The following is a 16,491-nucleotide window of genomic DNA, read 5'->3' on the forward strand; positions in this document are numbered from 1 at the left end:
CATAAAACACAAAAAATTAAAAAAAAAAAAACCTTTTTAATCTTAGAGTACAGTACCTTGAAAAGTACAGCAGTTCCAGTTACATCCCTGCTGCCTTTACGGTTGCTCATGGACATCTTGGGATTGAACTAAAGATACGTACAAACGTACTCTATACAGTCCCGTACAGAAAAGTACACAAAAGCACAGCGACTTGTAGAAGGTGCCCGCACATGACCACATACACCAGACACATGACCTCACTCACACGATCGTACGTGTGAACACAGGCTCATATCTTTGAAAGTCTGCAAGCTGCAGGTTCGTAGGTAGCGGACTCACTGTATTCATTTGTTAATAATAGGAAGTGAAGATATTTCTAAAAAAATGAGACCAGAGAGATAACTCTGTGTATTTCGGGAGTTCAGCACGTGTATGAAGGAAGTCAAAACAAATTGAGGAAGGGTGAGAAAAGATAGTGGACGCTCTAGGTTGAGGCCGGCTGGCTGCTGTACTGAGATGCTAATTATAAAGTGCCCTCAGCTAATCACCGCCAGGGACCACTCTCATCACAGCAGCATTTCAGAATATGTCACCCTGCCTCACTTGGCATAACCCCTTAGCTAGGGTCCTTCCAGATTATGCTGTGAAGCTCTATCACTCTTTCTTCTTTTCCTTTAACAAAGATGTGTTCCAACTATACTGTAACCTGCTCTTTTGACCTAATAAATAAGAAGCAATCTCTCCTTGATCACAGACACATAAGTGCATATAAGGCCATTTTAACAGATGTGGATGTACCGTATTTTATTTATCTCCTATTGTCAGGAGAAGAAGAGAAGCGAAAGGCAAAGGAGAAAAGGAAAGATATATCCATCTGAATGAAGAGTTCCAAAGAATAGCAAGGAGAGATAAGAAAGCCTTCCTCAGTGAACAATGCAAAGAAATAAAGTAAAACAACAGAATGGGAAAGACTAGAGATCTCGTCAAGAAAATTAAGGATACCAAGGGAACATTTCATGCAAAGAAGGGCACAATAAAGGACAGAAACTGTATGGATGGACCTAATAGAAGCAGAAAATATTAAGAAGAGGTGGCAGAATACACAGAAGAATTATACAAAAAAGATCTTAATGACCCAGATAACCACAACAGTGTGATCACTCACCTAGAGCCAGACTGAACTGCGAAGTCAAGGGGGCCTGAGGAAGCATTATTCTGAACAAAGCTACTGGAGGTGATGAAATTCCAGTTGAGCTATTTCAAATCCTGAAAGATGATGCTGTAAGAGTGCTGCACTCAATGTGCCAGCAAACTTGGAAAACTCAGCAGTGGCCACAGGACTGGAAAAGGTCAGTTTTCATTCCAATCCCAAAGAAAGGCAATGCCAAAGAATGCTCAAACTACTGCACAATTGCACTGATCTCACATGTGATCAAAGTAATGCTGAAAATTCTCCAACCCAGGCTCCAACAGAACATGAATCGGGAACTTCCAGATGTTCAAGCTGGATTTAGAAAAGGCAGAGGAACCAGAGATCAAATTGCCAACATCCGTTGGCTCATCAAAAAAGCAAGAGAGTTCCAGAAAAACACCTATTTCTGCTTCATACCAGACCACCTTACCTGCCTTCTGAGAAATCTGTATGCAGGTCAAGAAGCAACAGTTAGAACCAATGGACTGGTTCCAAATTGGGAAAGGAGTATGTCAAGGCTGTATATTGTCACCCTGGTTATTTAACTTATATGCAGAGTACCTCATGTGAAATGCCAGGCTGGATGAAGCACAAGTTGGAACCAAGACTGCAGAGAGAAATATCAATAACCTCAGATATGCAGATGATACCACCCTTATGGCAGAAAGTGAAGAGGAACTGAAAAGCCTCTTGATGAAAGTGAAAGAGGAGAGTGAAAAAGTTGGCTTAAAACTCAACATTCAAAAAACTAAGATCATGGCATCTGGTCCCATCACTTCATGGGAAAAAGATGGGGAAACAATGGAAACAGTGACAGACTTTATTTTCTTAGGCTCCAAAATCACTGCAGATGGTGACTGCAGCCATGAAATTAAAAGACACTTGCTCCTGGGTTTGTCATAAACCTAGACAGCATATTAAAAAGCAGAAACATTACTTTACCAACAAAGGTCCATCAAGTTAAAGCTATGGTCTTTCCAGTAGTCATGTATGGATGTGAGAGTTGGACCATAAACAAAGATGAGCGCCGAAGAATTGATGCCTTTGAACCGTGGTGTTGGAGAAGATTCTTGAGAGTCCCTTGGACTGCAAGGAGATCAAATGACTTAATCTTAAAGGAAATCAACCCTGAATATTCAATGAAAGGACTGATGCTGAAGCTCCCATACTTTGGCCACCTGATGCAAAGAACTGACTCCTTAGAAAAGACCCTGATGCTGGGAAAGATTGAAGGCAGGAAGAAAAGAAGCCAACAGAGGATGAGATGGTTGGACGGCATCATTGACTCGATGGACATGAGTTTGAGGAGTTGGTGATGGACAGGGAGGCCTGGCGTGCTGCAGTCCGTGGGGTCAAAAAGAATCAGACACACCCGAGTGAACTGAACTGAACCGACTGTCAGGAAATCCAGTTGTTTCCAATTTTTCAATACTAAGAACAGCTCAGCCATGACTAATCTTGTGGATGAATCTTTGAACACATCCTTCTTCCCTAAAGATCAAATCCCAGGAATGGAAATATGGGAGCAAGCACTTGCACACAAAAGGCTTTTCCAAAGGAATAGCTAACCAGCCTTCCAGAAAAAACAACTGATTCTTCCCTCGAGTAAAGGATGACAAGATTGAAGGGATGAAAGGACTGAAATGTTTTCAATCTTGCTATGATTGTTTTACAGGCAAATGCACGGTCTTTTATTGTTGCTTTCATGTATAGTTCTTTTATGGGGGGTGGTATAAAGAGTGGCTTTATCTCTTTTCCAGGAAAAGGGGGAACACAGTAGGCTAGCCCCTCAAGAACCATGCCCTCCCACATGTATTTCTTAATTAGTCAAGTTAAACATTTTTTCTTATCTGCTAGTATTTACTTCCTCTTTCAGGAGATGCCATCACCAGTTTTCAGCACATATTTTTCATAGAAAAGTTGAGCATTTTTATTTAAAAAAAAATCAAAACATCTGTTTGGTCTTTATGCTATACTGAACTATGAAAAAGCTAAGAAATAGTCAAATAATACATTAATCTTTTAATCGCAATGACTGAGCAGCATTCATACAGATATACTATATATAGGTATATATAATACAGGTACTATGTTCCTGAACTTAAGTATGAATATACAGCAGGGAACAAAACGATCATGTTCATATGTGTAAATGCAATTCAGGGAAAAAGGAATGGAAGGATATATGCCGGACTTGGAACAGGCACTCTGTTCTGAGGCTGCCCTGCAGCACATTTTTTAAAACTGTGGTTTCTGTTTCTTTTTCCTTTAATTTGGAAGTGCCCTTGAGACATTAAAGCTCTCACATCATCACATTTTGCCCAATTTGCGCTTCCCTTGTGGTTTTCTGGCAGTTGTGCCGCTGGTGCTTGCTCTCCCAGCATCCGTCATTTTCCTGAACCCACTCAAACCTACCCAGTCTTTTCATACCTTTTGCCTTTGACCACAGCCTCTGGAAGGCACTGTAACGAGCACTCACCACTATGGTTACCATGACGCAGATGTTTTTTGTATCCTTCCAGAAGACCTTCTGAGGAGTGACCTTCGCAAAGTGAACCAGTCTCCCAAAGAAGGCAGTCAGACAGAGCACTTCTGCTATCGAGGTAACCTGTGGCAAAAAAACAGAGCTATGGCTTAATTCTCTCTTACTCCCTGACACCACCCTGTGAGCTGAGCAATGTCCCTCAGTTTTACTTGGGCTTCCCTGGTGGCTCAGATGGTAAAGAATCTGCCTGCAATGCAGAAGATGCAGGTTCAATCCCTGGGTCAGGAAGGCCCCCTGGCGGAGGCAGGGGCAACCCACTCCAGTACTCTTGCCTGAAGAACTCCACAGACAAGGAGCCTGGAGGGTACAGTTCATGGGTCACAAAGAGCTGGACACAACTGAGCAACTAACACTTGGCTTAATATTACTGAAAGTTACAGCAAAATTCTTAGCTGGTTGGAATGTTTTTTCTCTTAAAACGAAACCTGCCTCTCAACCACAAATCCCATGACCCAGCTGACAGGGTTTCCTGGAAGGGGCGGGGAGGGGCGTAAATCAGCATGCAGAGGACCCCCAGAAGGCATTCCTCAGAAAAGTGGGGCTCAGGGATTGGCAGAAACGGGCATCTGCTATGCTCTCAAATTCCCCGTGTTCATACTCAGAATAGACATCTAGAAGTTCAGTGTCTCTAATAATAACGCTCCAGAGATGTGTTTTGAAATGCCAGATCATTCCTTAGATCGCTGCCCTCCCAGCCTGCTGCCCGGATTTGGCTGGATGCTACCAGACCCACCTCGATGTCCTGACCATCTCCTCCTTGAGCTACAGGTATCAATTCCAAACTCCCACAGGCAGCTAGCTTTGCAGTCTGCGAGTGCAACTCATATTAATACTTTGCCTGCGGTTGCCAAGAGACAGTAAATCCTCCCTAACAGGAGTACTTCTCTCCATCAGTGGGGAGAGAAGAGCTCAGTGAGGGTGGAGGAAATGAACTTCTCAAGGGAAGGAGGAAGGGGGCTGGCTCTGGGCCCTGAAAGCAGCAGGTGGCACAATTTCTCCACCCCTGACCCCAGCCCTCATGAGCCCTGGGCTCAGATAGGGGCTGCAGCCCCTTCAAACTTTCTAGCTCTCAGCCTGTTCATCCTTGAGGGGCTATAGAGACTTACTGTCAAGACCAGGCTTACAAAAGGGCCTGGGGCATTCCAGGACACCCTGGCTCAAGATGAGATTTTCTTGGTAATGCTGCTGTTGTTCAGTCACTAAGTTGTGACCCCACAGACTGCAGCATGCCAGGCTTCCCTGTCCTTCACTATATCCAGAGTTTGCTCTAACTCCTGTCCATCGAATCAGTGATGCCATCCAGCCATCTCATCCTCTGTCGTCCCCTCCTCCCCACCCATCCCCCGTAATCTGACTTTAGAGATGTGAAGTGCAAACACTGGCTGAACAGATAGCCAAGCCCAAACTGTGTGTGAGCAATAATAAACAGCAGGGTGGGGACACAGAAGAGAGCTAAGGGGCTGAGAAGAGATCCTTGGGAGCGCACCTCATCCAGTGCCGGGCGGCGGGGGCCGGGGACCAGCTCTGTTCGGGTCTGTGAACGCACAGCTCTGCTTCTTCAGGTTTGGTGTTTGTTTTGACAGACACTGGGCTAAAAGTTTTCTGCCCAGAGACGTCATTAATTGTGACATCCTCATCAAACGGATACCACCAACCGTGGAAGCACCCATGGAAGACTGCCAACTTTGATGGCACCCAACAAACACAACTCTGATTTTTTACCTCCCTGTGCAGGGTCCTCCCCTGCTGACTTAGGGCTTGGGCATGTGATGGGCTCTGGGCACCTGGGCTTTGGCAAGTATGGTGTGAGCAGAGGTTGACGGTGCTTGCATGTTAGGATGCAGCTCCTTCTTAGACCCCCATCCACAGGGAGAAGCCTGAGCCACGGGGAGAGGCCGAGAGAGAGCAGAGCAGAGAGCAGGGGCACTCCAGCCCCGTGAGCCCCCAGCTGCCCACCAGACGCACTACCCCAGCCAAGAGAAAAATCTGCCCAGTTGAGCCAGTCACCCGCAGACTCATGGGAGGCAGGAAAACCTTGTTCTTTAAAGCAAGGGTCAAATGAACTTTGTCTGTCAAAGGACCAGACAGTAAATATTTTAGGCTTTGCAAGTCATACAGTCTCTGTCACATGTACACAGAGAGGCGAGAGCAGTGTGAGTCGGGAATTAATGTGGGCAGGTCATCAATTTATTACTTGGAACCCATCTGCAGTAGCTCGGTAATCTGATGCTTTACTTCAAAGCACCTATAAATAATGACTTATTACTATGAAAAGAGCTGGAAGTGTGGCAAGTACAAGACACATATTACACTATATGCTCACATTGTCTACTCAACATTAAGTAAACATGCCTTCAAACATCACTTGTCTGTGCAATGTGCCCTTGTACGCATTCTAAAGGAGATCAGCCCTGGGATTTCTTTGGAGGAACGATGCTAAAGCTGAAAACTCCAGTACTTTGGCCACCTCATGCGAAGAGTTGACTCATTGGAAAAGACTCTGATGCTGGGAGGGATTGGGGGCAGGAGGAGAAGGGGACGACAGAGGATGAGATGGCTGGATGGCATCACCAACTCGATGGACGTGAGTCTGAGTGAACTCCGGGAGTTGGTGATGGACAGGGAGGCCTGGCGTGCTGCGATTCATGGGGTTGCAAAGAGTCCCACACAACTGAGCGACTGAACTGCACTGAACATATAGAAGACCCAAAACTGCCACTTTGTTTCCACTGTCTAGTGAGGAAAAGCATCAGCTCTGCAGAATTCTTCCAACCCCTCCCCCAGAAAGAAAAGGAAACCAAATTCATAGGTACTGAAAATCTGAGGGGAAGAATGCGACTGAATTCATCTGTGACAAAGTCTGATTAGTCGTTCTGTGCTGAGAGCTTACCAAGAAAGGGAGCGGGAACACGGCTGGTTCCTCAAAGAGGGCAAGCGCAAGGTTGACCCAAATGAAGAAGTAGGTGGCTGCCCGCATCGTCCAGTGGTTATAGAAGTGGTAAAGTCTGGAGCGGAGAAGAACAGAGGAAGTTACAAGCGAGAAGCAGAAGTTAAACGGCTACCCCGAGCCCCATTCGAAGAGGAGGAATAGGAGATAAACTACAAAGTCCAGGCTCTGACCACTCTCCTTTCAATCCTAAGGAGTGAGGGGTAGCGTTTGACTGAGTGCGCACTACAAAATGTTCACAACGAAAAAAGTCACCAGCTGTCAAAGTGCATTCTCTTAACAGTCTCAAGCTAGGATGAATACCCTCCTGGTGGGGTGTTGGAGACCCTGAAATGTCCTTTTGGAGGGCTGACACAGAGCAAGCCCTCAGTCAGAGTGACCTGTTATTAATATTACATGGCGCAGGGGCCTAACTGATTTATAATGTCTATCAGCCCATCTCGGCATGGTGGACCCAGAGAGATCCCGGGCACACGGTTCTCTTCTGTAGGGGGTATCCCCCAAACTGCCAGACGGCATCCAGGCATGAGGCATCCGCTGCTGCCTTTGGAGGTACTGACACCTCAGTCCTGGCGGTAAGATTTTTTTTTGTCTTATTCTGAGATGAATCTTTGGTTTTAGTTCGACCTTTAGGGAGTTAGGGAGAAAAAGCTGAATTGTCATGAAAAGAACCAACATATGAGTTCCATCAAAAGGCGATAGAAAGTAAAAGAACAAGTCTTCTTATCACGTGGGAAGCTCTAAGCGAGCGAGAAGGACGCCATGTTTCCCACGCGGATGTCTTCTCCCTGTTCCGGGTGTCACTCACTCGGTTATCTGACCTTGGCATGTGTGCTGAGCGCTTCCCGACCTGTGAGGACCGCGCTCTTAAAACGTGGAAGAACACCACCACTGGGGTTTGCCCGACGCTGCGCGCCATACCCCAAATATTGCTCCAAATATTAGTTGATACAGTGACTTTAGTTTGGGTTCAACTTCAAGAATATGAAGTGCTAAAGGACAGGCGACTCTAGGTTTAACACTGTTTCAGTGTTTCAGTGACAGTTGAACACCTGAATTACCTGATGGCCTGAGGGGATGTCTCAAACGGAACGTTTCTGTTGTACTGGGCATCGGAGACATAGGCAGCTGCCAGGAGAAGCTCCTGGTCCTCAGAGGGAGAAAGAAAGGGGAGAACAAGTCAGAGCCAGAAGGGACACTGGGCTTTTCTGTTTGTAAGTACTGGGCGCGAGAGGAAAGCCCTCTTCTCCTCTCCCCCACCCCCACGCTGCCCCCACCCACGCAGGGAGGAGCTAGCATTAATGCCCCACCCCCGCAGGGAGGAGCCAGCATTAATGCCCGCACCCCCCCCACAGGGAGGAGCCAGTATTAATATCCCCACCCCGAATGCTGCGCCCACCCCCGCAGGGAGGAGCCAACATTAATACCCCCACAATCGCAGGGAGGAACCACCATTAATGCCCCCACCCCTACGCTGCGCCCACCTCCCACAGGGAGGAGCCAGCATTAATAACCCCACTCCCGCAGGGAGGAGCCAGCATTAACGCTGCCGCTTGGTCGCCTCCAGGTGCTTTCTGGGCAGTGAGAAGCCTGCTTAGCGTTCGGGAATTCAAATACAGGCTCTCAGAGGAGGAGATGAAAACCACCTGGGTAATACAGCAGATTCTTTACTGTCTGAGCCACCAGGGAAGCCGCATAGATCTATTAATAAATGTGCTTAAATGGTATATTTCTACGTTCATATTGGGCTTCCCAGGTGGCCCTAGTAATAAAGAACCCGCCTGCCAATGCAAGAGACCTAAGAGATGAAGGTTCAGTCCCTGGGTCAGGAAGATCCCCTGGAGGAGAGCATGGCAACCCACTCCAGTATTCTTGCCTGGAGACTCCCATGGACGGAGGAGTCTGGCGGCTGCGGAATATGGATTCACAAAGAGTTGGACATGACAGCGTCTGAACACATTCATACACCAAGACTCAAACTATAGACTTTAAATATGTATGGTTTGGTGCATATTAATTATAGTTCAATGAAGTTGTTAAAAATTGCCCTCCCCCCTTCAACAATAATAACAACAAAAAACATTTGGATTAAAATTTGATGTGGAACAATAATCTCACAAGTGAATTAACTGCTATAAGAATATAACATCTACTGATTCACATGCATTCTCAGGGGTCTCAGGGGTCTTAAAGACAGGTCATTAAAGCCTAAGAAACATCATATAAATGTGTTAAACAATTACTACATATTTTCTTTTATGCAGTTAAAAAATATTTTAGTAGAAAACCTCGGAGAAGGCAATGGCAACCCACTCCAGTACTCTTGCCTGGAAAATCCCATCAATGGAGGAGCCTGGTAGGCTGTAGTCCATGGGGTCACGAAGAGTGGGACACTTACTGAGCGACTTCACTTTCACTTTTCACTTTCATGCATTGGAGAAGGAAATGGCAACCCACTCCAGTGTTCTTGCCTGGAGAATCCCAGGGACAGGGGAGCCTGGTGGGTTTCTGTCTATGGGGTCGCACAGAGTCGAACACGACTGAAGCGACTTAGCAGCAGCAGCAGCAGCAGAAAACCTAATATCAATTATTGTTCTGTGGAATATCTTGAACCTTCAGGAATACTAGAGTTCCCCACGACATGCTTAGACAGCTATAATATTTTAGTTATAAAATAGCTGGCATCAGCAAACGTTGGTTTTTAATGAACACATTAATTTTAAGAAAATTCCATTAAGCTCCTAAAAGATCACACTGGGACAGCAAAGAATTCTGATACCAAAGATTTTTTAAAGAAAATATTTAAAGTGAAATCTCTTAAAGACATTAAGAGATTTTTAAAGATGATGAGGGAGGGACTTCCCTGATGGACCAGTGGCTAAGACCATGTGCTCCCAATGCAGGAGACCAGGGTTGATCCCTGGTCAGGGAACTAGATTCTACATGTAGCAACTAAGAGTTTGCATGTCACAACTAAAGATCCTGCGTGCCACAACTCAGACCCATTGCAAATTAATTAATTAATTAATTTTTTTAAAAACGATGAGGGAACTCCCTGGTGGCCCAGTGTTAAGACTACACTTTCACTGTTCAGGTTAGTTCTCTAGTGATCACTGGTCAGGGAACTAAGATCCCACATGCCACACGACTCGGCCACACACACACATACAAGAAAATCTTTCCAGTCCCAGGGCAACCCTTTGTCCACAAATATAAACAGTTTGACAGCTACTAATTTGAGGGCAATCATCCATACAGCCTCCAGGTGGAGAATGGAAAAAAAAAAAACATTGTTGCTGTTAAGTCGCTCAGTCTGTCCAACACTCTGCAACCCCATGGACTGCAGCAGGCCAGGCTTCCCTGTCCTTCACCACCTCCTGGAGTTTGTGCAAACTCATGTCCATTGAGTCGGTGATGCCATCCAACTATCTTGTCCTCTGACGTCCCCTTCTTCTCCTGCCCTCAATTCTTCCCAGCATCAGGGTCTTTTCTAATGAGTTGGCTCTTCATATCAGGTGGCCAAAGTAATTTCTCAGGCAATTGGGCCCTGGGCCTACCTCCCTCAGACCCTACCCAGACTCCCTGCAATGAATATGTAAGCATCGTGGCACCCCATCCAAATGACCCCTTGCCAGCCAGACTCATGCCTGTCATTTTTAAATATGCTTACACTTTCATAACAGCTAACTTACATTAATGTTCCAAAATTTTCCCATTCTTAACGGCTATTCTGTTTCTGACACCTGTCTCTTCTTAGGATTCCATCTGCTCTGTCCTCTGGTTTTTCTTGTCTTCCTTCCCTCCATCCCATGTGTATATGACTTCTGCCCATTTGTGCTTGGGACGAAGTACTCTTAACAGGCAGAGTTACGGTACGTGAACATTCTCACCTGTATTAAGCCCATTTATATCCTCCTTGTAAAATGAATGACTTTTCATCCAACCCAAGAATGTGGCTTATGTTAGATATCCCATTCCAAAACTGCATATATTTTTCAAGTTTACATGGGAATCACTACCCAGGTGGCATTCATGGTAAAGAACCCACCTGCCAATGCAGGAGACATAAGAGATGTTGGTTCAACCCCTGGGTCGGGAAGATCTCCTGCAGGAGGGCATGGAAACCCACTTCAGTATTCCTGCCTGGAGAATCCCATGGACAGAGGAGCCTAGTGGACTAGAGTCCATAGGGTTGCAAAGAGTTGGAAACAATTGAGCCAACTTAGCACGTATGCGTGCCCATGTCTACTGTGAAAATGGCGAAGACTGGATATCAGGCATTCCTCCAGACAAGCTGAAAAGTGGCTTCATATCTCAAAACAGTAGCCCCAGTCTAGGGGAGACACCGCTGACTGCCTGGACAATAGATCTCACCTCCCAGGCACAATACAATCACCTTCAGAAAGTTTGCTTGTAAAGATCTTCCAGCCCAGACCAATTACATCGTTCTCTGGGAGGTGGGACCCAGCACTGAACTTTTAAAGCGGCCAGGGGATTCCAATGTGCAGTCAAGATCAAAACATCACTGGTCTAAATATGGCCATTTTACTACTGTTTCTCATAGGTTTTGTATTTTCATGGCACTTGGACAATAATTGACTTCTGATTTTTTTTTTCTTCCCTTTTCTCAAAGCCATGACATTTCCTTTCCACTCCCCAAGATTTAAAAACATGTGTAAGAGTTTTACATTTTCTCCTCCTACCCTCCCCACTTTGTAAGCCTCCGTTCTGAGGAAGGTGAATAATTTAAATCCCTCAGGGCAAGAGGGAGGAGGGTGTCCAGGAGGGAGGGGGAGATGGAGTCCAGAAATTCCAGTGGAATGAACAACTAGAAGCTCCAGATACCTTTAAGTTCAGAAACCCTGATAAAACCGAAGCTGTTGATAAACGTGCTTTGAGAAATGCCAAGCGATCTTCCTGGCAGTCTATTGGCTGAGACTTCACCTTCAAATGCAGGGGTTGCAGGTTTGATTCCTTCTTGGGGAGCTAGGATCCCACATGCCTCACAGCCAAAGAAAACAAAACATAGAAGCAGAAACAATATTGTAACAAGTTAAATGCTGTTGTTCAGTTGCTAAATCTAAGTCAGGAGTCTGACTCTTTTGTGACCCCAAGGACTGTAGCCCACCAGACTTCTCTGTCCATGGGATTTCCCAGGCAAGAATAATGGAGCAGGTTGCCATTTCCTTCTCCAGAGGATATTCCTGACAAGAGAGCAAACCCAGTCTCCTGCAATGGCAGGTGGGTGGTTTACCACTGAGCCACCAGGGAAGCCCCAACAAGTTCAATAAAGACTTTAAAAATGGTTCACATCAAAAAAAAAAAAAAAAATTCAAAGAGAGAACAAAGCCAATATGTCTTATTTAGATATATTAGAAAATTTATAAAACTTAAGGTAAAGAGAAGTTACCATAAATTTCAAGCAAAGTGCTTCTCCTTGTCTGTTTTCCCGTGTCATTAGAAACACTATCCCCTCTCTCTGTCTCTCTCTCTGCCTTCCTTCTCTCCTTCCATAGGGCACTCTGATGTCCAGAATACAGCAGATCATTGCTTCCCTATGCACCTCACTCAAACCTTCAGTCAACAACACTGCCTGGTGTGCCCACAGAATCAAACGTCAACTCCCTGGCTTAGCCCTTAGGGCCTCTCCCTTCTGCCTTGGCTCCCTCACTTTCCCTACAGGAATCCCCTTCTCTGGCCCAAACTGATGGACTGACTGTCCCACTCCCAGCTCCACACCCACGCCTGATCCCTTGCATGCCTAAAGCCAGGAATATCCTTTCCACCCTCCTCCATGGGGACCCATCTCAAATTTCACTTTCTCCTTGAGGACTGCCAACACCAGCAGCTTCCATTTCCATGTGGGAAGACAGCCAAGGGATGCTTTCGAAGTGTATGGTGAGTGTTCCATACAAAGAAATGGCTTCTGAGGCTAACCTAGGCACAGCAGCCTGGGCAGGAAAGGCGAGAATATCAGTGACCACTTGGTGTGGGTATAAACAAATCGTGTGCCTCCGTGCAGAAAGCAACAGCCTAAGGGCCAAGGGCAGCCTGAAGATATGTTTTGTTTGGCCTAGAGAGTGCTTTCTGGATGCTGGCTACTGATTCAAATTTTTTACAAAACCGGAGCCAACACAAAAATGTGAACTTCTGGTTTCTCTTCAAAGGATCATAACATCCGGCCATGTTGGGTTGTACTGCAATAAGTTTTTGCAACCCGCCCTGATACTCGGTCACCTGAAGGAACGCTTAGTATTTTCCCCAATTTTGTGGGTTAGCCAGGCAGTCCTTCTAGTCAGGACCAACTTGGCTGGTCTCTGTGGTCATCTGGGGCTAGATGGTCTGGAACCAGCTGCGCTCACACATCTCGGCTGTGTGCACCGCGCAGCAGGCTGGCCAGGGCCCTTTCCTACGTGGTCGCTGGGTCCCAGAAGCATCTGGAGAACACACACCAACGCTCAAGTAATTTTCATACCTCTGCTTGCGTCACATCTGCCAACCTCCCACTGGCCAGAGCAAGTTTCATGGCCAGTGGTCTCAAGGGTTGGAGAAACAGACTCCACCTCCTGATGTGAGGGGTTGCAAAGGCCCATTGCAGAGGGGGAATAGATCCAAGATGGAGTGTGTGGCCATTTCTGCAATTGATAGCCCACGTGGCACAACCAACTGGACGTGGGGAGCTGTGGTCCTCACTGTCCAGAGGACGTGCCCTCCGGGTCACAAGCCCCAGTCCCCTCCCCAGCTGGATTGTTCCCGTCCAGGTCACTCCTTTTATGTTGCTCCCTGGGCCCTGTGGACATTTCAGCTCGTGACCACACCTGATGTAGGGTTTCCCAGGGGATGCAGTGGTAAAAAATCTGCCTGCCAGTTCAGGACCCAAGAAATGCACATTCAGTCCTTGGGTTGGGAAGTTCCCCTGGAGGAGGAAATGGCAACCCTCTCCAGTGTTCTTGCTTGGAGAATCCCATGGACAGAGGAGCCTGGCGGGCTGCAGCCCGTGGGGTCGTGCAGAACGAGACAGGACTGCAGACACATGCATGAGTTGATCTCTACCTGATTTAATGAACACCTTCCCAAGCCCTCCTGGTCACTGCCCTTTCCTCTTGCAAGGAACCTCTCTGAAAATTGCTATAAGGGAACACCAGTGAACCAAGAGCCCCCAGACAGGGTGAGCTAAGAGTTGGGATGAACAGGTTTAAGAAGAACATTAAAAAAAGAAGCACACGAAGTATCAAGAGGTAATCACACAGAGGCACAAGGAAACAGCCTAGGACTGTTCTCAGCCTTGGCTGCCCTTTCGATACTTAGTAGCTTTAAAATTACTGTTGCTGGGACTTCTCTGGTGGTCCACTGGTTAAGACTCCAGGCTTCCAATACACAGGGTGTGGGTTTGATCCCTGGTTGGGAAGATCCTGCATTCTGCAAGGTGCAGCCAAAATCAGGAGAAAAAATTACTATTGCCCAGGCCACACCCAGGTCAATTAAATCAGAATCTCAAGGTAGAGTTTAAACCCAGATAATTTCCTTTTTTAATTAATTAATTAATTTTTAATTGGAGGGTGATTGCTTTACAATATTGTGTTGGTTTCTGTCATCTATCTACACGAATCAGGCATAGGTATACATATGTCCCCTACCCCTTGAACCTCCCTCCCATCTCCCACCAAACCGAGATACGTTTCTAAAAACTCCCCGGGTAATTCTGCCCAACAGTAAGGCTGAGAATCACTAGCATCAGATTATTTCTGTTTCAAAACTGAAAGTATTGGTCAAAGCACCAGAATGGCTTGCCATCTCAGTTCGGTCGCTCAGTCATGTCCGACTCTTTGTGACCCCGTGAATCGCAGCAAGCCAGGCCTCCCTGTCCATCACCAACTCCCGGATTTCACTCAAATTTATGTGTCATCGGTGATGCCATCCGGCCATCTCATCCTCTGTCGTCCCCTTCTCCTCCTGCCCCCAATCCCTCCCAGCATCAGGGTCTTTTCCAATGAGTCAAATCTTCGCATGAGGTGGCCAAAGTATTGGAGATTCAGCTTTAGCATCAGTCCTTCCAATGAACACCCAGGACTGATCTCCTTCAGAATGGACTGGTTGGATCTCCTTGCAGTCCAAGGGACTCTCAAGAGTCTTCTGCAACACCACAGTTCAAAAGCATCAATTCTTCAGCGCTCAGCTTTCTTCATAGTCCAACTCTCACATCCATACATGACCACTGGAAAAACCATAGCCTTGACTAGATGGACCTTTGTTGGCAAAGTAATGTCTCTGCTTTTGAATATGCTATCTAGGTTGGTCATAGATAACTTTCCTTCCAAGCGTCTTTTAATTTCATGGCTGCAATCACCATCTGCAGTGATTTTGGAGCCCCCCAAAAGAAAGTCTGACACTATTTCCACTGTTTCCCCATCTATTTCCCATGAAGTGATGGGACCAGATGCCATGATCTTCGTTTTCTGAATGTTGAGCTTTAAGCCAACTTTTTCACTCTCCTCTTTCACTTTCATCAAGAGGCTTTTTAGTTCCTCTTCACTTTCTGCCATAAGGGTGGTGTCATCTGCATATCTGAGGTTATTGATATTTCTCCCGGCAATCTTGATTCCAGCTTGTGCTTCTTCCAGCCCAGCGTTTCTCATGATGTACTCTGCATGTAAGTTAAATAAGCAGGGTGACGATATACAGCCTTGAAGTACTCCTTTTCCTATTTGGAACCAGTCTGTTGTTCCATGTCCAGTTCTAACTGTTGCTTCCTGACCTGTATATAGGTTTCTCAAGAGGCAGGTCAGGTGGTCTGGTATTACCATCTCTTGAAGAATTTTCCACAGTTTATCGTGATCCACACAGTCAAAGGCTTTGGCATAGTCAATAAAGCAGACATAGATGTTTTTCTGGAACTCTCTTGCTTTTTCAGTGATCCAGCAGATGTTGGCAATTTGATCTCTGGTTCCTCTGCCTTTTCTAAAATCAGCTTGAACATCTGGAAGTTCACAGTTCACATATTGCTGAAGCCTGGCTTGGCAGCCAAAAGCAACACCAGGCAGAAAAGGGTTCTAAAAAACTGCTTCAAAGGAGAGGACAGAAATGCATTTCAGGTGACTAGGCAGTTTCTTATTAAGTGACCCCAAACTAACTTTTAAAAAGGTTAACCAGGTCAGACTGGTACCTAGTGTCTGAGGTCTGAGCTGCAGTTTAATGACTTAGTCGATACTGTTATCTCAGAAACTAGGGTTCTGCTGACAGTGACCTGTTGGTACCAGGCTCTTCATCCGCTCTGCCTGCTCCAGGCTGACCCCTGCAGGCATGCATTAAGCTTATGTCTCACTCAGGACTCAGCCGGGACTCTGGGCTGTTTTCAGCCCTCCTGGCATTTCTAGAGGCCTGCAGTTACTTTTTTGCATTCTTTAATTTTGACAACAGTCTCAAAAGATTTTCCTGTTGCAGAAGACTGGTGCTCACCGTCAGCGTCATCAGTTTGCGGAATGAGGGGAGCAAGACCTGGGTTGGGTCGGAGCCAGGGACCAAGAATCCTTTTCCTTCTCTTCCTTCTTGACTTGCTTTTCTCTGCTTAATTCTTTAAGGGACAGGGGACATGGTAGAATCTGCCTGTTGGAAGTTGCCAAGCCCCTTTGAGAGGCCAGTAGGCCAGGGAGCACTGGGGGAACAGGGCATTTAACCCCACCCAGAAGCCTGCCCCTTGGACCATCCTGAGCAGGCTGCAGGGGCCACATAGCTGAAGCGGGGAGGAAGGGGAAGACTTCTCCATACACTCAAGGAGACAAAGGACTAAAACGCCTATCACCTCCCACACACCTGCAGGAGTAAAGG

The 16,491-nt window shown here is 46.4% G+C and overlaps 1 protein-coding gene across 1 annotated transcript in view; it reads right to left on the reverse strand.

The window, feature by feature from the left end:
- Positions 1–16,491, reverse strand: part of LOC113900903 (two pore calcium channel protein 2-like) — a 55,035-nt gene that overhangs the window by 37,454 nt on the left and 1,090 nt on the right. The window contains exons 2-4 of the mRNA XM_027554532.1: positions 7,728–7,816; positions 6,610–6,724; positions 3,654–3,782 (exon numbers count right to left, since the gene is read on the reverse strand). Of these exons, the coding sequence (XP_027410333.1) occupies positions 3,654–3,782; positions 6,610–6,724; positions 7,728–7,816 (333 nt within the window). The remainder of the gene's footprint in view (positions 1–3,653; positions 3,783–6,609; positions 6,725–7,727; positions 7,817–16,491) is intronic.

This window comes from Bos indicus x Bos taurus, chromosome 11 (genome assembly GCF_003369695.1).
Source record: "Bos indicus x Bos taurus breed Angus x Brahman F1 hybrid chromosome 11, Bos_hybrid_MaternalHap_v2.0, whole genome shotgun sequence".
Lineage (NCBI taxonomy): Eukaryota > Metazoa > Chordata > Mammalia > Artiodactyla > Bovidae > Bos > Bos indicus x Bos taurus.